This window comes from Lepus europaeus, chromosome 11 (genome assembly GCF_033115175.1).
Source record: "Lepus europaeus isolate LE1 chromosome 11, mLepTim1.pri, whole genome shotgun sequence".
Classification (NCBI taxonomy): Eukaryota; Metazoa; Chordata; class Mammalia; order Lagomorpha; family Leporidae; genus Lepus; species Lepus europaeus.
This window is the reverse complement of record NC_084837.1, coordinates 83,724,740-83,749,762: the sequence shown is the minus strand read 5'-3', so window position 1 is coordinate 83,749,762 and position 25,023 is coordinate 83,724,740. Positions and strand designations below refer to the sequence as shown.

General features: G+C 38.6%; 1 protein-coding gene across 2 annotated transcripts in view; it reads left to right on the top strand.

Moving 5' to 3' along the window:
• Positions 1-25,023, top strand: part of VPS13C (vacuolar protein sorting 13 homolog C) — a 197,979-nt gene that overhangs the window by 90,355 nt on the left and 82,601 nt on the right. For both annotated transcript variants that reach the window (XR_009867321.1, XM_062206048.1), the window contains exons 29-41: positions 1,343-1,502; positions 2,547-2,663; positions 3,249-3,352; positions 3,551-3,718; positions 4,827-5,131; positions 8,513-8,660; positions 9,675-9,783; positions 13,640-13,776; positions 16,436-16,592; positions 17,947-18,026; positions 18,601-18,660; positions 19,325-19,475; positions 22,707-22,823. Coding sequence is in view for 1 of the 2 variants with exons in the window: in XM_062206048.1 (XP_062062032.1) it covers positions 1,343-1,502; positions 2,547-2,663; positions 3,249-3,352; positions 3,551-3,718; positions 4,827-5,131; positions 8,513-8,660; positions 9,675-9,783; positions 13,640-13,776; positions 16,436-16,592; positions 17,947-18,026; positions 18,601-18,660; positions 19,325-19,475; positions 22,707-22,823 (1,813 nt within the window). In the remaining variant the exon portion in view is untranslated. The remainder of the gene's footprint in view (positions 1-1,342; positions 1,503-2,546; positions 2,664-3,248; positions 3,353-3,550; positions 3,719-4,826; positions 5,132-8,512; positions 8,661-9,674; positions 9,784-13,639; positions 13,777-16,435; positions 16,593-17,946; positions 18,027-18,600; positions 18,661-19,324; positions 19,476-22,706; positions 22,824-25,023) is intronic.

Here is a 25,023-nt window from a genome sequence, read left to right as displayed (position 1 = left end):
TTCTACTGCTTTCCCAAGAGGGTTGGATTGAAAGTGGAGCAGCTGGGTCTCGAACTGGAGCCCATATGGGATGCCAGCACTGCAGGCAATGTGGCTTCACCTGCTATGCCGCAGCGCTGACCCCTTTGATTTTCTTTTGATAATAGTCATTCTTACTGGGGTCAGATGATACCTTGTTGGGTTTTGATTTGTGTTTCCCTGATGATTAGTGATGTTGAGTGTTTAGAAAAAACACATTCTTGAAAGCAATTTGTGTTGCTATCAGCTTTTTAGTCTTTTTTTTTTTTTTTTTTTTGTAAAAGAGTTAGTACTTTCTTCTTCTAAGTTTTACTGGCACATTTGTTTTTAGAAGATCATTTTGTAAATGATAACTCTCTCATAATTGTGCTTTTTATATTTTAAATTCATGAATACCAAATCATTTCTAGACATCATGGCTCTGGAACTTCATTTTTTTTTTTTAAAGATTTATTTTATTTATTTGAAAGGCAGAGCTACAGAGAGAGAGAGATCTTCTATCATTGATTCACTCCCCGTGTGTCCTCAGCAGCCAGGGCTGGGCCAGACTGAAGCCAGGACCCAGGAGCTTCTTCCAGGTCTCCCACGAGGGTGCAGGGGCCCAAGTACTTGAGTCATCCTCTGCTGCTTTGCCGCCTATAGCAGGAAGCTGTATTGGAAGTGGAGTAGCCAGGACTTGAATCGTTGCCCATATGGGATGCTGGCATTTCAGTTGGCAGATTTACCCACTATACCACAGTGCTGGCCCCTGGAACTTCGGTTCTGACTTATATGTTTTAGATAGTCATAGTAAACAGTTTATTAAAGATCAAGGAAGCCATATGTATGTAAAATAATGAAATGACTGAGAAGCAGAGTATACAAGAGAACCTAAAAAAGGTCTTGGAAAATGAAATTGGAAGAGAAGTTTATTCTGGTGCAGAAAATTTTTGAGGTCTTGTTGTATGATAGGTGTTCAAAGAGTTTGTGGAAGATGCATGTCATGAAAAAACTATGCAAAGACTTCAAACTTTGCACTGAAGGAAATTTATATTTTAATTCATTTTGCAAGAACTTTTGAAGTATGTTCATGTGCTCCGTAATCATTATGCTTGTAAATGGAGTAATCAGGGTCCTGTGATACTCTGCCGTGTTGCTGAAGTGTGTCTGTGTGATTCACTCTCTGCATATTCCCTATTGAAGGGTTGTGAAACTTTCTTCCTCCTCTTCCTTCCAAGTGGTGGAAAGCGGTGATGCCAACCAAACTGGGAACCTTTTGAGTTTATCATAAAGATTACAGGTTCTGATTCACCAAAGACTAATTTTCTTTCTAAAACATGCTTAGGTGACCTTTTCATCTTTAAATTTGCTGCTGCAAACACAAGCTCTTCTCTCTTCAATTAATTACCTGACAGCCATTATTCCGTCAGATGATCAAAACACAGATGTTGCCAAGGAGGTACAGATTCCGACTGGGAAACAAACAAGTTCAACTCTGCAGAAAGGTGTGAAAAGTGCTTTGATGTTGGTTTCCAAGGGTTTCAGCATTTTAGATCTTAGATTGTAAGATTCAGTCACTTAAATGGTACCCTCTCCCTTCCTCCCTTTTCTTCAAATTAAATTGCTTAAGGAAGCCTGATATGTAAGGCAGATTTGTAATTGATGCTGTTGTTTTTAAAAATGTTTATTTTTCTTTTTGTTTTGTTGGTGGTGGGGGATGATAGGTAAGTGACAGGGGAAGAAGACCTCTCATCTCAGTGGCTCCTGAAGGGTTCCACAGAGAGCTTGATCCTCCCTCTTACCTACTTACTTACTTATTTTTTAAGATTATTTATTTATTTGAAAGTCAGAGTTATACAGAGAGTGTAGGAGAGGCAGAGAGAGAGAGATCTTCCATCCACTGGTTCACTTCCCAGTTGGCCAGAGCTGTGCCAATCTGAAGCCAGGAGCCAGGAGCCTCCTCTGGGTCTCCTGTGCGGGTTCAGAGGCCCAAGAATTTGGGCCATCTTCCACTGTTTTCCCAGGCCGTAGCAGAGAGCTGGATTGGAAGTGGAACAGCCAAGACTTGAACTGGTGCCCGTATGGGATGCTGGCACTGCAGGCGGTGGCTTTACTGGCTATGCCACCATGCCAGCCCCTCTTCTTACTTTATACAACAAATCAAGACCCAGGGCATGAAGGTAGAGGCTTGGTATAGCACCTCTTTGGCCAAGAACCTAGATTTTGGGTCAGAAAGAAGTCATTTTAGATCCTGACCTTGCTCCTTAAGCTGTGTGACCTTGGGCTCTTTATTCACTTACCTAAGCTTCAGTGTCCTTATCTTACCTTCTTTATTTATAGTGTTTTTTTCTTGCTTTCAAGTTAGAACCTCACTATTAAAAATGTGAAAATGTATAGAGAGGAAAAAGTATTTGGTATCTTTCAGAGTTTGAGAATTTTATGATGATTTAATAGAATTAGGATTCACTTAATATAGGGAAGAAACCTTTAGTAGTGGAGTTTAGATTTTCTAGATTTCTCTGTGATAGAATACTTTGTTTTATTTTTAGTGATTGTACCCTCTAAAGACACTGACTTGATTGGCTTCAGGCTGTTTGCCAAGCTGAACGCTTTCTGTGTCATTGTTTGTGATGAAAAGAATAGCATTGCTGAAATCAAGATTCAAGGTAAAAAGTTCTGACACTACTAAAAATTGGTCAAAAGACAGGCTTTGCTTTTCTGCAGGGCTAAGGAATATATAAGCAGAGGGCTCTTGGCTCTGAAAGCTAGAAGGACGCCCTGGGACTGCATGCGCTCTTCTCTGAGATGCGGATGTAGGTGATAGTTTGATCATGCAGTTGAACCCACACAGACACTGCTATTGCGAGAATTGTCTGAGGGAGCAGGGTCCTCACGTCGGTGTAGGATGCTGCTGATGGGCTGGGATAAGTGGCAATCCAGAATGCGTGTGAAACTCTGTGAATACGCATTTATTCACCCATTTTTTCTATTTATTTTTTACCTTTACGTATTTATGCATAATTGTACATGTATGTATACACTATAGTTTTATCTTTCTTTACTTATACTTTATGAAAAGCAGCCTTGTAATAAAGAACAAAACCATTGAACGCAGTATATTCTTTTAGGCAAAAGCTACTAATAGTAAGAGGAAATTTACCTCTGTTTCCTCAGACCTGTCTTTGCCAGCTTACTGTGATCAGGTGGATAGATATATATAAGTTTTGAAATAATACCATTTTTTTCCCCAGGCCTCGATTCCTCCCTTTCTCTTCAGTCAAGGAAACAGTCACTGTTTGCCAGACTGGAAAATATTATTGTCACAGATGTTGATCCTAAGACAGTTCATAAAAAAGTAAGTGATGTGAACACTTCATAGTTTTTGATGAGTGAATATGAAATTCTGCTTTAAAATATATTTTATTAAAAATAAAAAATATATTTTAGTAGAAAAATATTTCTTTTAAGGTTATAAATATAAACTCTTTTCTAAGAAAATTGTGTTTTATCTTTAGCTTCTTGGATAAGATACATTCAGAGCTCTCTTTTTCAGGCTGTGTCCATAATGGGGAATGAAGTTTTTCGTTTTAACTTGGATTTGTATCCAGATGCTACTGAGGGAGAGTCCTATAGTGACATGTCCAAAGTGGATGGTGTGGTGTCCCTGAATGTTGGCTGTATTCAGATCGTCTATCTGCATAAATTTCTTATGTCACTCCTGGTAAAATCACTATTTGTGTATTGATTTTTGAACTTAGAAATATTTAAGTCTGATAATTATGACTGTAAATGTAAAAATGTTGAGAAGTTAGTGTGGGCATGGTTTTGATATGGTATTTATGCATGAATGTACAAGTCAGATGCCTTTAACAGTTGAAATCTGAATAATTTAATAATTTTTGTCTAGAACTGAAATTATTTTGTTCAGTTGTTTTGTTTTTCTTTTTCTTAGCCGTATAACATTAGACCTGATCAGGTGCTCATAACTATGGGTGGATTGTTAGTCATACCTTTTTTTTTTTAAGATTTTATTTATTTATTTGAGAAGCATTGACAGAGAGAGGGAGAGACAGAGAGATTGTCCATCTGCTGGTTCACTCCCCAAATGGCTGCAACAGCTGCTGGGCCTGTCCGAAGCCAGGAGCTAGGAGCTTCTTCCAGGTCTTCCATGCAGGTGCAGGGACCAAGCACTTGGGTTATCTTCTGCTGCTTTCCCAGGCCATATCAGAGAGCTGGATTAGAAGTAGTCGGGATATGAACCCGTGCCCATATGGGATGCCAGTGCAGTAAGTGGAAGCTTAGCCTACTATGCCACAATGCCGGCCCCAGTTATACCTTCTTAACAATAGAAAAATAGGGGTATGCCGTTGCTGTGGCGTAGCAGGTAAAGCCACTGCCTGCAGTGCCAGCATCCCATATGGGCACCGGTTTGAGTCCTGCATACTTCACTGCAGATCCAGCTCTCTGCTATGGCCTGGGAAAGCAGTAGAAGATGGCCCAAGTGCTTGAGCCTTTGCACCCACATGCGAGACTCGGAAGAAACTCCTGGCTCCTGGCTTCGGATCGGCACAGTTCCGACCATTGCAACCAATTGGGGGGTGAACCAGCAGATGGAAAACCTCTCTCTCTCTCTCTGCCTCTACTTCTCTCGCTGTGTAACTCTTTCAAGTAAATCAATAAATTTTTTTTTTTTAAAGAAAGAAAAAGAAAAATAGGGCTCAGCTGAAAATTACCTATTGGAAAAAAATTAGCATGTTTGAAAAGAGGTGTTGTTATGACTGATGTGCCTGTTTCCTGTTGAGTTTCTCCTTTGATGTTTTGTGTCACAGAACTTCCTGAACAATTTCCAGACCGCCAAAGAGGCTCTGAGTGCTGCCACAGCCCAGGCGGCGGAAAAGGCTGCCACAAGTGTGAAAGATCTTGCCCAGAGGAGTTTTCGTGTTCTGATCAATATTGACTTGAAAGCACCAGTTATAGTCATCCCACAGTCTTCCACGTCCACTGATGCAGTTGTGGTAGATCTTGGATTAATCCGGGTTCAAAATAAGTTCAGTTTAGTTTCTGGTGAAGACTCCTTGAATCCTCCAGTAATTGATCAAATGGATGTGCAGCTAACAAAACTTAAGCTTTCTAGGTATGCTTTTTCAGTAATCATGGGTTTAAGTATTAAGATTTCTCATGCATTTCTTTTGAAATTCATACCCAAAATACTTGTATAACATATAATTTTTAAAAATTGTTTAAAAATTGCTTTATTTTGAAAAATTTTATACCAACAGAAAAGTTGCAGAAATAGTACGATCAGTGCATCCTTTCATCTAGATTATTCACATTTGCTTTTAATTTGTGTATAACCATATTAATATTATGTAAAGATTTAATTCATTTCAGAAGCAGAGTTATAGACAGAGAGATGGAGAGATAGAGAGGAAGATCTTCCATCTGTGGTTCATTCCCCAAGTGGCCACAATGGCTGGAGCTGAGCCAGGCCAAAGGCAGGAGCCAGGAGCACTTGGGCCATTTTCTACTGCTTTCCCAGGCCATTAGTAGGCAGTGGGATTGAAAGAGGAGCAGCCAGGACTTGAACCGGTGCCCATATGGGATGCCAGCGCTGTAGGCGGAGACTTAGCCTACTATGCCATAGCACCAGCCCCCATATTTTTATTTAAACCATTTTTTTTGCTTATCCATTTGAGAATAGACTTCTTGATCTTTTGCCCTTAAATACTTCAGCTTGTTTCTTAAAAAAAGGATATCGGGCCGGCATCATGGCTCACTTGGTTATCCTCTGCCTACAGCGCCGGCATTCCATATGGGCGCCGGGTTCTAGTCCCAGTTGCTCCTCTTCCATTCCAGCTTTCTGCTGTGGCCCAGGAGGGCAGTGGAGGATGGCCCAAATGCTTGGACTCCTGCACCCACATTGGAGACCAGGAGGAAGCACCTGGCTCCTGGCTTCGGATCGGCGTAGTGCTGTCCGTAGTGGCCATTTGGGGAGTGAACCAACAGAAGGAAGACCTTTCTCTCTGTCTCTTGCTCTCACTGTCTAACTCTATCTGTCAAAAAAAAAAAAAAAAAAAAAAGGATATCAATTTTATAAATTAACCTCAATTTTGGAAATTTACTATTGGTTTAATAGTATTATTTAACATTCAGTCAATATTCAGATTTTATGAGGTGTAACAATACTGTAATTTCTCTCCCTTTCTAGGGTCACAAATGACATTTAACTGTACCTGGTACAACTGAGGGGAATTTCTTTACTAATACACTGTTAATCTTTAGCCTTAATCTCTCATAATGATGACAGTTTGAACATTGTAGTCATGTTGTTCCATAGAACACTTCTGAGTGATTCTTCCTAGTTTCTTTGAGCGTATACATTTTTGATTGAAATTCTTTATAGGTAATGTTATATCCTTAAGTGCTCACACTAGGTGATTCATGTACTGTGTATGTAATTTATTTAAAAGTCACTGTCTAGCCCATCTGATATTTCATTATCCAGAATAAAAAAGTAATAATCGTGACAGCAAATCCAGAAAATAATCTTGGAGAAGTGTTATGAAATGCCTTAGGAAATGCTAACTGTTCACCTCACCATTGTTTTCTTTTAAAGATGTATTGCTTGATCCATTGATTGACAGACACAGTGATATTAAGACAGGGAGAGAGAGAGAGAGAGAGAGAGAGAGAGATCTTCCATCCACTGATTTACTCCAGAACACTCAGGGCTGGGCCAGGCCGAAGCCAGGAACCAGGAACTCCATCTGAGTCTCCCACATGAGTAGCAGGGGACCAATTACTGGAGCTGTCACCATTGCTACACAGGGTATGCATTAGGAGAAAGCTGGATTGGAAGCAGAGCAGCTGAGACTCTATGTGGCATTCCCTTTTCAGAGTGCTGCTGTTGCAGGCAGTGGCTTAACCATCCTTGTCACAATGTCCATTGTTTACGTTAGTGTTTGTACTGACACATGTATGAGGGACCTTCACTAAGGTCATGGAAAAAGTGTATTATGAACAAAATCTATTCATTCACTTCAAACAGTTATTTTATTTATTTATTTATTTTTTGACAGGCAGAGTGGACAGTGAGAGAGACAGAGAGAGAAAGGTCTTCCTTTTGCCGTTGGTTCACCCTCCAATGGCCGCCGCGGTTGGTGCGCTGCGGCCGGCGCACCGCGCTGATCCGATGGCAGGAGCCAGGTGCTTCTCCTGGTCTCCCATGGGGTGCAGGGCCCAAGCACTTGGGCCATCCTCCACTGCTTTCCCTGGCCACAGCAGAGAGCTGGCCTGGAAGAGGGGCAACCGGGACAGAATCCGGTGCCCTGACCGGGACTAGAACCCAGTGTGCCGGCGCCGCAAGGCGGAGGATTAGCCTGTTGAGCCGCGGCGCCGGCTCAAACAGTTATTTTGCAACTAAGTGAACTTCTCTCTTTATAGTTTTTTTTTTCCTTTTTTAAATTTATTTGAGAGAGAGAGAGAGAGAGAGAGGTCTCATCCATTGGTTCACTCCCCAAATACCCACAATGGCCAGAACTGAGCCAGATCAAAGCCTGAAGCTGAGAATTCATTCTGTGTTTGCAGTAGGAGTGGAGCCCAGTTACTTCAGCCATTACCTGCTACCTCCTATGAAGCTGGAATTGAGAGCCAGACTTGGGTAAAATAAACCCAGACGCTAATATGGATCAGGGACATCTTAATCATTAGACCAAATGCATCTGACCCTACTCCCAAGCTTTTGATTTGTCTTTCCACAGACTTTTTGAAATACCCTCTTGTTATTCCTGAGAAGCTATGATCCTGAACAACTGTATCTGATTATTTCTCCAATATCTTCTACATTGATAATTTACTTTTAAAATTTATTTCGGGCCAGCTCTGTGGCCTAGAAGGTTAAGCTGTTTCCTGCAGTGGCCGCATTCCATATGAGCACCAGGTCTAGTCCTGGCTGCTCCACTTCCAATCCAGCTCCCTGCGAATGTACCTAGGAAAGCAGCAGAAGATGGCCCAAATGCTTGCGCCCCTGCACTCACATTGGAGACCCTGTTGAAGCTCCTGGCTCCTGGCTTGGGCCTGGCCCAGCCTTGGCTGTTGTGGCCATCTGGGGACTGAATCAGCATCCTCTCTCTTTCTCTCTCTATCTCTCTTTCTGTCTGTCTCTCTCTCTCTCTCTATCTCTCTCTCTCTCTATATATATATATATATATACCTACATCTACATCTACATATATATATCTGCCTTTCAAATATATTCATTTTTTAAAAAATTTGACTTTTCACATGTCTGTTCTTTAATGAAAAAATTTCTTAATGATTCATTATAGTATCACATAGTTGAATCAGTCCTTGCTAGTGGATTATAGATTAAGCTGTTTGTAAATTCAATTTTGAAAGCACTTAAGCTGCAATGTTTTAAGATATTTAGAATAGGAAATAACTACTGGATCTTATTTTTTAATATTCCATCTGCCCCCTTTATTTATGTAAGTTTGTTATTTTTGCATTTCTTTAGAACAGTGATCCAGCCAGGCATCTCACATCCTGATATTCAGCTCTTGCATCCAACTAACTTAGAGTTTTCTGTAAATCGGAATCTGGCTGCATCCTGGTACCACAAGGTGCCTGTTGTAGAAATTAAAGGACATCTTGATTCAATGAATGTAAGTATAAGAGTGAAAAGAACTTGAAATTTAAACAATAAAGACTTTTTTTTTTTTAAAACAGATCCAAATGAACAAGGTCTTAGTGAATGGTAGAAAAATTTCAGTGAAATGTCCAATGAAATTGTTACTATTTTCAGGAGAGTCTAATTAAGTTAAATGTTAACTTAAATTTGCTCTGTGTACACACTGGTAGAGATCTATAAGCAAATTATTTATCAGTATACTGTTACCTTGAACTATATATGAAAATTTTATACACATAATTTTATTTTTGGGGATATCTAAGTACTCCTGATATGATTATAACAGTAAGAGAAATGCTTTTTTTTCATGTTGAAGACATCCTTTTTATATCATTGGAATTCTTATTTTTGTTTTAAGATTTATTTTATTTATTTGAGATGCAGAGTTGGAGGGGGTGGGGGGTGGGGTCTTCCATCCCCTGGTTCTGTCCCCAAATGGTCACAAGCCAGGGCTGGGCTGGGTGGAAGCCAGGAGCCTGGACCTCCATCTGGGTCTCCTGTGTGGGTGGCTGTGGCCCAAGTACGTGGGCCATCCTCCCCTGCCTTTGCAAGCACGTTAACCAAGAGCTGAATTGGAAGTGGAACAGCTGGTACTCAAACCAGTACTCATACGGGATACTGGACTTGTAGGCATCTACTTAACCTGTTGTTCCATGATGCTGGCCCTGAGAAAATCTTAATGTTTAAGAAAAGGAATTCATATGATTTCTGAATTTCTCGCTTTTTAAAAATATGTTCAGATCTTTGATCATAATTAATTTTAGTGAATATTGTATAATTAGTGGTACTAATACTGATTTATAAACTACATTTTTCTACAGTTTTATCTTTGAAAATAAAAATATTCGCATGAATTAAATAGTGAAATACTTGAGTGAAATATTTTCTGTAGTATTTTTCTTTGTTTTATTACAGGGAATTTATTCTTTGTTAGAATTATTTCATTTTAAAATGAAATATATTTATCTTTTAATGTGATACTTCACAGGTTAGTCTCAATCAAGAAGATCTTAATCTTTTATTTAGAATATTAGTAGAAAATCTTGGTGAGGCGTCTGAAGACTTCAATAAAGTAAAGCCAAGAATACAAGACAGAGGTAAGAGGCTGACAGCAGGTGGCAAAATACACATGTGTCTATTTACAATTTAGTCAGAAAGAATAAAAATGAAGTAAATAAATACGTATCTATAAACTATTACTTGTATTACCAAGGAACCCAGCAAGGTTATTTTCAAAAAGTTTGTTTATTTTATTTGAGAAGCAGAGAGGTGGAGATGGGAGGGAGGGAGGGCACGAGGGAGGGAGAGAGAGAAAGAAATAGAGAATCAAACTCTCCCATCTACTCGTTCACTTCTCAAATGCCTGGGAGCTGGGAACCCAGTCCAGGTCTCCCCACGTGGGCTGCAGAATGTAGAATGGATCTTGAACTTGAGCCCAGGCACTCTGGTGTGTGATGTGGAGTCATAAGCAGTGTCTTAATCCCTGTGCCTTGATTGATTTTATTAAACAGTCTGTCAGTGACAGTTTCAGGCTTTTTCTAGATTTCTTGAGTTCAGAGAAAACCAGAAAGAAGATTCAGATCAGTGGTGGATTCCTGGAGTATTTACTGAATTTGTTTTATAGATAAAAACATTTTAAGTTGGAACTAGGTTATGGTATCATGTATCTTATTTTTATATAAGGCTTAGTAGTAGTAAAATATGTATAAGAATTGAAATGATTGATAAATTACTACTTCTGAAAGGCACTAAAATTATATTACAATAAAAATGCAAGGGAATTTAAATTAGTTATAATGGCTTAAAATCACTACCAGATTTATTTTTAAGCTGTTAAGGTGTCTATGTTGATACCGTGTATGCATTCATATACATATCATCTCTATTTAAAAAAAAAAAAATGGTAACACCTGTGTGTGAGTTAGTGTATTTTTCTGCTTTGCTGGTTTTTAAAAAATTAACACTGTATCTGTGTGCCTTCCTTTTATGTATATTATGTATATTTTATTCTTTTTAATGGCTACTTGGTTTTCAGTTCTGTTGAAGTCTCAATTTATTTAGCAAATCCCTGCCAATGAATCTCTTAAGATTTTTTTTTTAGCCTTTATCATGTTGATTGAATGTGCTTATTATGTATAAACTTTTACAAGTGCATGTTTACTGGAGAATACCAGTTAAAGGGCATGCAATTTTATCTCATTCAAATTTAATTAATAATTCAAATAATCTTATTCAAATGTAATTTATTAATTCAATAAGTAAGTGTAATAAAGTTAATATAAGATTTTGAGAGCTTTTGCTAATTGCCCTCCATGGAATTTTTTAAAATTTATTTTTAAGATTTATTTATTTATTTGAAAGGCAGAGTTACAGAGAGGCAGAGGCAGAGAGAGAGAGAGAGAGAGAGAGAGAAGGAGGGAAGGAGGGAAGGAGGGTGGGAGGGTGGGAGGGTCTCCCATCTGCTGGTTCACTCCCCAGATGACTGCAACAGCTGGAGCTGCACCGATCTGAAGCCAGCAGCCTGGAGCTTCTTCTGGGTCTCCCATGTGAGTGCAGGGGCCCAAAGACTGGGGCCATCATCTACTGCTTTCCCAGGCCATAGCAGAGAGCTGGATGAGAAGTAGAGCAGCTGGGACTTGAACTGGCGCTCATGTGGGATGCTGGCACTGCAGACGGTGGCTTTACCTGCTATGCCACAGCGCCAGCCCACCCTCCATGGAACTTTTACTGATTTTGTGTCTCCATCTGATTGTTTTTCTATACTTTTTTTTTTTTTTAAAGATTTATTTGTTTATTTGAAAGGCAGATTTACAGGCAGAGAGGCAGAGAGAGAGAGAGAGGTCTTTCATCCCAGTTCACTCCCCAAATGGCCACAGTGGCTGGAGTTGAGCTGATCTGAAGCCATGTGGATGCAGGGGCCTAAGGACTTGGGTCATCTTCCACTGCTTTCCCAGATGCATTAGCAGGGAACCGGATTGGAAGTGGGGCAGCTAGGTCTTGAACCGGCACCCATATGAGATTCCAGCACTGCAGGTGGTGGCTTTACTCGCTACGTCACAACGCTGGCCCCATATTTAAAAACTTTTTATTGCATGATAATCCACAGAATGATTTACACAAATTGTAAATGTACAATTCAGGAAATTTTCTTAAGGAAATCTCTGTGTTATCACCATGATCATGGTATAAAGGAAATTCAAGAAGTTCTTAAAAATGGTATTAAAAGACAAAAAATAAGAAAAATGTATTTCTTGGGGCCGGTGCTGTGGCTCACTTGGTTAATCCTCTGCCTGCGGTGCTGGCATCCCATATGGGCGCTTGGTTCTAGTCCCGGCTGCTCTTCTTCCAGTCCAGCTCTCTGCTGTGGCCTGGGAGGGCAGTGGAGGATGGCCCGAGTCCTTGGGCCCCTGCACCCAAGTGGGAGACCAGTAGGAAGTACCTGGCTCCTGGCTTCAGATTGGCGCAGCGCCTGCCATGACTGCCATTTGGGGAGTGAATCAAAGGAAGGAAGACCTTTCTCTCTGTCTCTCTCTCTCACTGTCTATAACTCTACCAGTCAAATAAATAAAAAAAAAAAAAAGAAAAAAGAAAAAGACTGTATTTCTTTTTAAAAAATTTATTTATTTTTTAGGAATACAAATTTTATTAAGTGCAACTTCAGGAATATAGTGATTCTTCCCACCATACCCGCCCTCCCATATGTTCTCCCTGATCGATGACAACTAACCGAGCACCAAAAAGGAAACCTGTTAAAGTGAAATGGACACTATGAAAAACAGTGACTTGATCAGCCCTTGCCCTAACTGTTGATGAACCACTTGATACATTATCCCTTTTTTTTTTTAAAGGTTTATTTATTATTTGAAAGGCAGAGTTACATAGAGAGAGGAGAGGCAGAGAGAGAGGTCTTCCATCCGATGGTTTGCTCCCCAGTTGGCTGTAACAGCTGGAGTTGCGCCGATCCGAAGCCAGGAGCCAGGAGCTTCTTCCGGGTCTCCCACATGGGTGCAGGGGCCCAAGGGCTTGGGCCATCTTCTACTGTTTCCCAGGCCATAACAGGGAGGTGGATTGGAAGTGGAGCAGCTGGGTCTTGAACCGGCGCCCATATGGGATGCTGGCGCTGCAGGCCAAGGCTCTAACCCACTGTGCCACAGTGCTGGTGTGGCACAGCCCTAACTTCTCTCTTTTCTTTTTCTTTCTTTTTTTTTTTATTTTTTTTTTTATTGCTTTACAGCCTTGGTACTTGATATCCTCCTGATGATGTAACCGTATCCAAATCCATTCTGTATGCAGAACCTGCTGTGTGTAATCTCTCTGAGATTTTCCACACTTTCCTACTCTTCTTTGTTGGAAGTCTTCTCTGTGGAAGGAGGGTCTTCCACCCTGCTTGAATGATGCCTCCTTTGTTAAACCTTTCTTTCTTTCATAACAATGGCTTGCCTTAACCCGTGCTTCCTAGGAGTTTTATACAGACCCTTCTAACATTTTTCCACTTCATATGAGTAGGTATATCCTGCTTATTTTGTTTGTTATCTTAAAGCTATTGGTCTCTTTTTAAAAAAGAGATATTTTTGTTTATTTGAAAGGCAGAGTGAGAATGAGAAAGAGATCTTCCATCCAGCCAGGGCAGGGCCGCGCTGAAATCAGGAACCAGGTCTCAAATGAATGGCAGAGGCCCAAGTACTTGGACCATCATTTGCTGCCTTCCCAAACCAGGCGCTGTGATAATGGGATGCTGGCGTTACAAGCTGTTGTTTAACCTGCTGGGCCAGGACACTTTCTCTAGTATTTGTCTCTAGTACTAACCTGAGTGTTCTCTTAGGGCAAGAACTGTTACTGATCTGTGAATTTTCAGTGGTTATGCCAGGTCCAGAACACACATCTATGTCCTCTAAGTACTTATGGAAGAAATACGTGAATGGAAGTGAATGAATTTCTTTTAAACATCTTTAGGTGAAATTAAAGAGCCCCATGTGATCTCTGTCCCCCATCGAGATGCACATGTGTCACAGGACACCTTAATAGTTGGAATGGAAGCAATGAGATCCGTGGACATCGTCAATATACTCCTGAATTTTGAAATTAAAGAGGTCTGTACTTTTCATCTGTTTTTGTAAAATAAAGTGAATAAATAACGAATACTTAGAACATCTTCTATTAAAATAAGCATAGGTCATTGATGTGGATAACAAGTCTTATATAGGCTGTTAACATATAGCAGTGATGTTTGAAAATTTGAGAGTTTGTTAAGGATGCTATATTAGAGAGATATCATATCACAGAGAAAAGGGTAGCATTTCCTTGTAACATGCTTTTTAATGACTGTAGGACAGGTGGAATCTGACTTGCTGCGAATTTCACATTGGAAAGAAAGGAATGGGAAACAGTGATAGGAACCCTTTTGCAAGTGTAGGCACTGTTGATAGAGTAAATAATAGCTTGTCTACGATTTTTTTAAAATATGTGTTTATTTGAAAGTCAGAGTTACACAGAGAGAGGAGAGGCAGAGAGAGAGTGAGAGGTCTTCCAACCACTGATTCACTCCCCAGTTGGCTGCAACAGCTGGAGCTGGACCAATCTGAAGCCAGGAGCTTCCTCCGGGTCTCCCACATGGATGCAGGGCCCCAAGCACTAGGACCATCTTCCACTGCTTTCCCAGACCGTGGCAGAGAGTGGGATCAGAAGTGGAGCAGCCGAGACTCAAACCTGTGCCCGTATGGGATGCTGGTACTGCAGGCGGCAGCTTTCCCTGCTATGCCACAGCGCTGGCCCCGTCTACATTTTTTTGAAATGTTACGTTACTGCTGTCTGCTTCCATCTAGAGTTGCTTGAGGAAAAATGGATTTTCCTCTGGTTTATTCACACATTGAGCATTCAACAAGTATTCATTTTATGAGCTTGGTGTAAGACTTAGACTCTGAACTCAAACAAGAAAACAAGCAATTAAACTTTTTTTAAAGTGTTCTAAAAATGTGTGTGAAGTACTGTTGGGGCTTGTGATGTTGATGGTAGGGAGGGAGCAGTTAGGCATACTCGGGGAGTCAGGAAAGATTTCCTGGAGGAAGGACGTTTGAGTTGGGTTTTTGAAGAAAATTAATGAATAAAGAGAAGGAGATCAGAAAAGGCCCTAGAACCAGGTAGGAAGAGGAATGAGCATAAGTGTGCAGAAAAGCAAAGTGGGCACAGACACCTGCAAGAACTTCTTTCCAGTGCCTTCATTATTCAGTTCTGTGTAGTGCTTTTATTCTTTGTTCTGAGCTAAAAATATTAAACTGTTGGGGCCAACGCCGTGGCTCACTTGGTTAATCCTCCGCCTGCCGCGCCGGCATCCCATATGGGCGCCGGGTTCTAGTCCCAGTTTCTCCTCTTCCAGTCCAGCTCTCTGCTGTGGCCCGGGAAGGCAGTGGAGGATGGCCCAAGTGCTTGGGCTCCTGCACCTGCATGGGAGACCTGGAGGAAGCACCTGGTTCCTGGCTTCAGATCGGCGCAGTGCCGTCTGTAGCAGCCATTTGGGGGGTGAACCAACGGAAGGAAGGCCTTTCTCTCTCTCTCTCTCTCACTGTCTATGACTCTGTCAAATAAATTAAAAAAAAATAAACTGTTAAACATATAGTTTGTACTTTTTAAGATTGAAATACATGCTTTGAAAGTAACTTTTTTCATGGTAAACTTCTTATGTTTTTCTGGTTAATATCATAGTTATTGAAGATATTTAAGCTTTGATAATTGAAACACTGATAAATCATTCTATTTGTAAATTTACTTAATTAACCTAAGTACATAGAAGACTCCTAAATCCTTTGTAATATCACTTTTAATGCTTATTACAATAATTCCCTTCCCTTAGGATAGTGGTTGAGGTGGAGGGGAAGCAAAATTTGCAACCCCTACGAGGTGGCTATCTGAGGAGAGGATGCTACCTGGTACCTGGTGGATTGAGGCCAGGACAGTGCTAAACATCCGCATTACACAGCACTACGCCTGCTAGGAAACCTTGACAACTCAGAATGTCAGTAGGGCTGGCGGCGTGGCTTAACAGGCTAATCCTCCGCCTTGCGGCGCTGGCACACCGGGTTCTAGTCCCGGTTGGGGCGCCGGATTCTATCCCGGTTGCCCCTCTTCCAGGCCAGCTCTCTGCTATGGCCCGGGAAGGCAGTGGAAGATGGCCCAAGTGCTTGGGCCCTGCACCCGCATGGGAGACCAGGAGAAGCACCTGGCTCCTGGCTTCGGATCTAGGATCAGCGAGATGCGCCAACCGCAGTGGCCATTGGAGGGTGAACCAACGGCAAAAAGGAAGACCTTTCTCTCTGTCTCTCTCTCTCTCACTATCCACTCTGCCTGTCAAAAAAAATTTAAAAAAAAGAAATGTCAGTAGGACCAGCGTTGAGAAACCTTGCCTTAGGAGTTGTTTAAAGCTTGGCTACTGTTCTCATGGACTTTCAGATAAAAGGCTACCCATTCTACTAGAACTTCTAGGAATAATATGATCTCCCTCCCACTTTTATTTTTTTGTGTGTGCTTTTAAAACCACTAGAATTAGTGGTGATGCCTCAAAAGTTTAAATGAGCAAATGTGCCTTTTGAGATATAAATAAGGCTAGGCAATTTTCAGGCACAAATGAAAGCAAATTTCTTTATAATGTATTAGTCTCTTGGTAACATCACTCTGGATGGTTGTTAAATTTTCTCGACTTTATCTTCATTGGGTATTAATGAAATAGTTTGTGGTAATTCTGGTACATTCTTCTAGGTTGTTGTTACTTTGGTGAAAAAAACAGAAAAGAAAGGAAGACCTTTACATGAACTAAATGTCCTACAGCTTGGAGTGGAAGCTCGAGTTAGAACTTACGACACGACTGCTAAAGCTTATCTAAAAAAAATTAGTATGCGATGCTTTGATTTCACTGGTAAGTGTTAATCAAGTATTATCTGTGTAGATTGTTTAGGAGGCTGATGGTCTTTACCTTTTTTTTTAATCAATATTAAACATATTGACTTGTGTCACCATTATTTAAATTCATCACATTGGTACAATGGATTTGATATTTAAAAAATTCTACCATTTTATGTCGTTGTCATAAACCAACAGTATGTATATATACACCCACACATATATATTTACACACACACACACACACATATATATATATATGCATTTTTTAAAAAGATTTTATTTATTTGAGAGGTAGAGTTACAGACAGTGAGGAGGAGAGATAAAGGTCTCCCATCCACTGGTTTACTCCCCAAACGGCCACAACTGCTGGAGCTGAGCCTATCTGAAGCCAGGAGCAAGGAGCTTCTTCTGGGTGCAGGGGCCCAGGCACTCGGGCCATCTTCTACTGCTTTCCCAGGCCATTGCAGAGATCTAGGTTGGGAGAGGAGCAGCCGGGACTAGAACCAGCGCCCATATGGGATGCTGGTGCCCTATAGTGCCATAGTGCTGGCCCCTCCAACAGTATATTTAAAAAAAATCTTTTTAGCTAAAAATCCAAAGCAATGAAGCCTATCTTCAGTGTTTATAACACTTCAGGGCTTGTAAAAGATGCCATTGTATTATAACTTTGCCACGAGTACTGGCATCATAGGAAATCAGAATCCAGGTGAAACTCCCAGTTACAGAACCCAGGACTCTTTTTGAAAAATTATTTTAGTTTAATAGGAAACCTAACTTTTACTTGTTATTATTTATTTTTAAATTATGTGAGTTTTTAAAATTTTTCTTAATTATGCTAATATATTCTTTGGAAAAACAAAAATCAAAAAGTATAGAAAAATTAAAAACATCTAGAAGGAAACATTTAAACTTTAATTAAAAATTATCTATAATCACCTCCAAATAAATACTAAGTTATTGTTTAATAGATGTCTTACCACCTTTTAAATTCACTTTCTAAATTGTACCAAGTTAACTTTTAAAGTTGCTGTGGGTGTTTAACATTTATAGGGACACTGTGGGATATATTTAAGTAAAGTAGACTTGAGTTAATTCCAACTATTATAATATAGCTTTTTTTATGATTTACTTAAGTGAGAACAATACTGTTAGTACCGAATGTTATAAAGGTGGTAACTGGTACCATCTCCGATATTTTCATGGAACTTCATTATTTTCTTTTTCAAAGCCAGATTTATGGAGGCATGATTTATGTACAGTATGATTCACCCTTTTTAATGTATAATTCTACGAGTTTTGACAACCATATGTATGTTTGACATGCTTAAGAGACTTAATGGATCAAACCTTGTCTTGTTTTGTACCAGGTTCAAATGGAGAACCTCTTCATATTATTAGTTCTTCTAATATAACTGATGAACCCCTCCTAAAGATGTTACTGACAAAGGTACCTAGTTTTGTTTTTAAGATTTTCTCATATTTTAATATGTAAAGTTGCATCTGTATTTATCTGTCTCGCTTTTATTTATTACTTCATTTTTTTCCTCTAAATTTTTTCTTTCTGAATTTGTTGATTGTAGGGATTGTAGTTAATTGAATTTGTTGATTGTGTTGTATGGAAGTATTTGAAAATCCTGAATACTTTATTAACCTTCTGATATACTCTAGGTTGTTTTAATAAATAAAGGCCCACTGTAGTCTAAATTGAAGTGTGTTATAGTCTATACATATAGTGTGTACATATAGTACATACTAGTATTTTTTCTGATCTTCTTGATTATTAGTATGCCTAATCTAGATATATTAGCATTTCCTCCAGAGTAGGATAAGGGATTTGAGTTTTTGTTTCTGTAGAATGTGAGGATTGTTTATGTTGTTAGTTTTTTGGCATGTTCTTTACCATTAAGAAAGTGGTGTATACTGCTTTAAATGCATCCTATAAAAAGGAAAGATGATGTGTTTTTGATTGTGTGATTTTTTAGTGTCTGTAACCCAGAGGTTTAATTCTCCGCTGTTTGTAGGCAGAAAGTGATGGACCAGAATTCAGAACTACTCATGAGAGTACTAAACAGAAGTTGAAGGTAAGTCTGGGTTGTCTGAGTGATTAAATATACCTTCATGGCCATTTGCAGTTGTGAGATTGTGAGTTCTAATATTAGAATAAGGATAGCAGTACCAACAGATCTAATTTTGTAGATAAAATAGTTGTAGAATTAAAATATAATTCATACAAAAAAGTGATTGATTCCTACAAGATTATTTATTTCCAAGATGTGAATTAATGATTACTTGTTGAGTATACAAATCATCCATTTTTAAGAGTGTTTTGTTAATTTTTGTCCACCGTGATCATTTGGCCCAATGTTGATATAAGCATTAACTATTTGAATTATGTATTTGCTTTACAATTAGAATAAGATTAAGGTGAAAAATAATGCATGACCTGGTTCAGACATTGCTCAAGGTCCATTTGAGCAAAAGTAGTCAGTCATGGAATCATCTGAAATGTAGTTTAAGGCCTGATAATAATTCTTGTACCTTTATTTAAAGCTTATCAAGTTTTGTTGAGGTTATGATTATAGTAATACCTGAGAGTGGGCAGAATGTTGGTTTATTTTCTATTAAAGGTTGACATTGTAATAGCTCTTTCTTGAAAATTGGAGCATTCTTGTGCTACCTGTGTATGTTGAAGCTTGAGGTAAAAATATTACCATATCTGAATTCTGCCTATTTTCATTATTTTAGGTTTCATTTACGTCCTTAGACTTAGTCCTTCATTTGGAAGCTTTACTTTCGTTTATGGATTTTTTATCATCTGCCATTCCATGTTCTGCACCTTCCTCTTCTGAGCTGAAACCACCTGTCGGAGAGTCCAGAAGTGTTGCTGTTAAAGCAGGTATTCATTTTTGAGTCATTATCCCCTACTTTGTATCTGAAATTTGGTCAGCATATAATAACTTACATTTGAAACTGAGATAAATATTTAGCACCCTGATGGTAGAGCTGATCTGATAAATTAGATTTGTTTCAAAATAAAGCAAATTTTGTCCTTCTGGGATTATAGGGCAGTTGAGTGAGGAATTTTTAAAAAAGTTTAATATATATTTACTATTTGATTTCACTGTCTAGATTTTACATAAAATAGAATTTGTGTATACCCTACATTGACTTTTCTTTGCAGTCTTCAGTTTACTGACAATGAGAAAAGAAATTAGAATATGGATACAATCATGTCTATTTCATTTAGTCAGGTAGTCCTACCAGGTACTCAACAATTTTAAGAATTTTTTTTAAGATTTATTGACTCAGTTGGGAAGTAGTTCTGAATGGCTCCCGTTGGTTTCTGTGCCGGGTAGATTTTGCGGCTCGTCTCCCGAAGTTGGTTTTCCACGCGGTGGGCTCTTTGTAGGTCCTCTGTGTCCTCTCTAGGCGCTGTCGCCTAGGGCAAGCCGGGCCACAGGATCACCGCCGCCGCCGCCGCCGCTGCTGGTGTGGTGTCTGCGCGCTCTCCCCGGGACTGGGACCGTGGAGAGAGGTGCTCGGGGCGCCGCCGCCGCCGCTGCTGCTGCTGTAGTACCTGCCTTTTTATTTATTTGAAAGTCAGAGTTACAGAGTGAGGTAGAGACAGGGAGAAATCTTCCATCTCCAGATGGTTCACTCTCCAGATGGCTGCAATGGCCGGAGCTGCACTGATCTGAAATCAGGAGCCAGGAGTTTCTTCTAAGTCTTCTATGTGGGTGCAGGGGCCCAAGGACTTGGGCCTTCTTCTGCTGCTTTCCCAGGCCATAGCAGAGAGCTGGATCAGAAGAGGAGCAGCTGGAACTAGAACTGGTGCCCATATGGGATACTGAAGCCCATATGGTGCTTCAGACCAGGGCTTTAACCTGCTGCACCACGGTGCCAGCCCCAACGATTTTAAGTATTTTAAGAGACACTGAAGAAGGGAGTTCACAGGAGAGACAGATGCAATTTGATTTCTAACCAAAGTTGTATGTTGATTTCACACACCATGTTCATTAGAGATACGACTTAGGATATAAAAAAAATTAGATTGGAAATAGCCTTTGTGAATAAACAACATGTGCCTGTTTTTAAAATCTATTTATTTGAAAGAGTACCAGAGAGTGATAGAAGGAGAGATCTCCATCCACTTGTTTACTCCCCTCCAAATGCCTCTGATAGCCAGGTCTAGACCAGGCCAAAGCCAGAAACCAGGAGATTCATCTGCATATCCCTCAGGGGTTGCAGGAACCTAAGTACTTGGGCCACCATCTGCTGCCTTCCCTGGCATATTAACAGGAAGCTGTATCAGATGTGTGGCGTAGCTGGAACTTGAACCAGGTACTCCAGTATGGGATATGGCAACCCAGGTGGAGGCTTAACCCACTGCACCATGATTCCTGACCCATATGGCTCTTTTTAAGTCAAGTACTATTTGGATATTTTTCATGTTATATATATATATATATATATATATATATATATATGTAATATCTAATGCTTTAATTTTCAGACCTTTATTAGATTATTTGAATCTAGTTGAATAAATTACAGAAAATCATTATTTTTCTTTGTAGTATGTGAGTTATTTTATTTTTTTACCTTTATTTATATAAAGGGAATGAATTTCATGTATATCATACATACAGTTTTAAGAGCATAATGATATTACAGATAATATTAGTGCAAAGAAAACAGTCTTCCAGTTTTGTTATATAGTGAGTCTTTATCATTTGATTATGCTACATTAAATATTAAGGGAAGGGCTGTCCTTGTGGCGTAGCAGGTAAAACTGCCCGCTGTGATGCTGGCATCCCTTATGGGTGCCATTTTCTGTCCTGGCTGTTCTACTTCTAGTCTGCCTGCAAAGCAGCAGGGGATGACCCACGTGCTCGGGCCCCTGTTAACCATGTGGGAGACCCAAAGGAAACTTGTGACTCCTGGCTTTGGCCTTCCTACACCTGACTGTTGTGGTAATCTGAGGAGTGAACTGGCAGATGGAAGACCTCTCTCTTTCTCTCCCTCTCTCTCTGTAACTCTGCCTTTGAAATAAACAAGTAAATCTTCCAAAAAATAAATATTAAGGGAAAACACCAGCCTGTCATTATATTGGTGATTAAAGAGTGATCTATCCCCCATTCTTTTGCTTTTTTTTTTTTTTTTTTTTAATGTGTTTATTTGAGAGGCAGAGTTACAGAGAGAGACAGAGAGAGAGGTCTTCCATCTGCTGGTTCACTCCCCAAATGGCCGCAGTGGCCGTAGCCAAGCTGTTCCAAAGCCAGGAGCCTGGAGCTTCCTCAGCGTCTCCCACGTGGGTGCAGGGGACCCAAGCACTTGGGCTATCTTTCACTGCTTTCCCAGCCTATAAGCAGAGAGCTGTATCGGGAGAGAAGCACCAGGACACAAACTGGCACCCCTATGGGATGCTGGTGCTGCAGGCGGAGGCTCAGCCTCGTACGTATGCCATAGCACCAGCCCCTGCTGTGTTTTAAGAAGGCTCTTTCCTTCAGGTGGGACAGAGTTGTAACAAAATACTCTCTAACTTTATTAATCTGGACCTGCACAAATGTAGATTCAAGGAATCCATTAAATTGAGATTCGTAAACACACAGAACACACGCATACCAGGAGATATTTCTTTTTGATTTTTTTGACTTTTGCCATTTGTATTCATTTCTCTATGAATTCGTTTTATGTAACCTACTGAAATTGATTCTGCAGATAATTACATGTATGTGCCGTGGTACATATGAATTTTATTCATTTCTGCTTTTCATTAATTATTCTTTGCTTTAATATATGATATAAAAAGGAATTCAAAATAAGATTCTAAACACAGGATTTCCTTTTTTCCCATGAGAAAAATTATAGTAAGGTTTCTGTCCTGCAAATTGTAGTTTTAAAGTGCTGCTAATATTTATCTTTGTTCTTAAAGGGGAACATGCTAGTTTCTGTCTGATTGACACCCTAAAATTGAGTCAAAATCTGTATTAATTATATGTTGCCTTAATGGGGAACTTTTTGGTTTCACATTGTACATTACATAGTCTTAATGATTTAAGTGATTATTTTGTGTGTCCTGTTATCTTTGCACTTTGCTGATTACAACGTTTTTGTGACTTTTCAGTATCCAGCACCGTTTCCCAGGAGGATGTGTTTGATTTGAAGGTCACAGCTGAATTGAATGCATTTAACATCTTTGTTTGTGATCAGAACTGTAACATTGCAGATATCAGAATACATGGTAAATAATTATTCCTTGGTGTAGGTATTTCTGTTCCTTTACAATAACATACCAGAAAATGTGCCTATAAATGGTAAATGTCTCATGAGTCATTTATTATATATTCATATATATAATATATAATATATAATATTATATATCATATTATATATTAGATCATATAATATACATAATATAATACAATATATTATATATTTTATATATAATATATAATATATAATAATATATTATATATACTATATTTATATCATGCTATATATTATACAATATTATATAATTATATATTATATGTTATATATTATATATTGCATATTACATTATATTATATAATACATCTAATATGTAATATATACTTATATATTATATTAATATATAACATATAATATATTATATATTATATATTATTATATTATATATTATATATTATATAAATATATTATAGCATATATTTTATATATAATATATTGCATATTATATTATATAATACATATAATATGTAATATATACCTATATATTATATTAATATATAACATATAATATATAATATCATATATTATAGCATATATTATATTGTATATAATATAATATATTACATATATATTACATATGTTATATATTATATGTATTATATATTATATATCATATAAAATATATCATATATTATATAATATATAATATACGATATATAATATAATGTATATAATATAATATACAGCATATATTATATAATCATATATCATAGTATATTATTTACATTATATTATATATTATATATAATATATTATTATATATTATATACTATATACTATATGTATATATACTATATATGTGTATATATGTATACTGTATACTATATATATAGTTTACTTATATCGAAGATGTATGCAGAGTTTTCAAAAATGAACTTTGAAATGTTAGAGGTAAATTTACTACAATCCATTGCTGACTTGAGACATTCTTTATGTGTTTAAAAAATTTCAGAGTAAACTTGAAGTTAATTTTTTATTGTACTGGTTGTAGTTTCAGAATATCGTGGTACATCTCACAGAGTGAAGAGTAATGTCATTATCCTTATTGCACCTGTGTTTTCTTATTGTATCAGTATAGCAGCAGGAAAAGAAGTTTCTACAGGACATTTTGTGAGCCTTTCTTATCATCAGCTTGATGTAAGAGTAAGGCAGCCTGATTGAGCTGGTGCTGAGTGTACCATAGGTTTGGGAGCCAGCCTGCCTCTAGGCTCAGGTCCTTGCTCTGATACTCACTGATGTTGAGCAAATTGATTAGCCTTTCTATGCTTTAATTCTCCTTTTTGTAAAATGCAGATAGTAAACATTTTTCATGGGACTGTTGTGAAGAATCAGTAAAATCTGCACATTTACATATGCTTAGAAAATGACTAGTACTATAGTAAACACTCTTTAAAAAGGTTAAAAAATTATCTCCATTCAATAAGTAGTACTGTATATCTGTTTAATAGCAGGAATGGTAATGGTTTGGGAACATTACTTAGATGCAGGCATTCTCTCTCCACTTCGAAATTCATGTGCCTTTAGAAATTTTGAGGATGACAAACTGGAGAGACGTCCTAGAAGACTGTATTGTGGTTAAGTTTATTAGATAAATAGGAGTACTAACTCATCAAATAGTTTTCATTTATTTTATTTTATTTTATTTTATTTTTTGACAGGCAGAGTTAGATAGAGAGAAAGAGAGACAGAGAGAAAGGTCTTCCTTCCGTTGCTTCACCCCCCAAATGGCCGCTATGGCCAGCGTGCTGTGCCGATCTGAAGTCAGGAGCCAGGTGCTTCCTCCTGGTCTCCCATGCGAGTGCAGGGCCCAGGGACGTGGGCTATCCTCCACTGCCTTTCCGGGCCACAGCAGAGAGCTGGACTGGAAGAGGAACAGCCGGGACAGAATCCAGCGCCCCAACTGGGACTAGAACCCGGGGTGCCGGCACCGCAGGTGGAGGATTAGCCTATTGAGCCGTGGCGCCGGCTTCATTTATTTTTAATTACTGGAGCAACAGTTTTCATAGTGTAACAAGATTATTAGATGGCTGTTTAACAAATATTATATCTTTCCAAATGACCAGATCTGTCTTGTCATTGCATAGGATATTTGACTTTTTTTTTTTTTTAAAGTTTTCATTAAAAAAAAAAAAAAAGAGATTTATTTTTTTATTTGAAAGAGTTACAGAAAG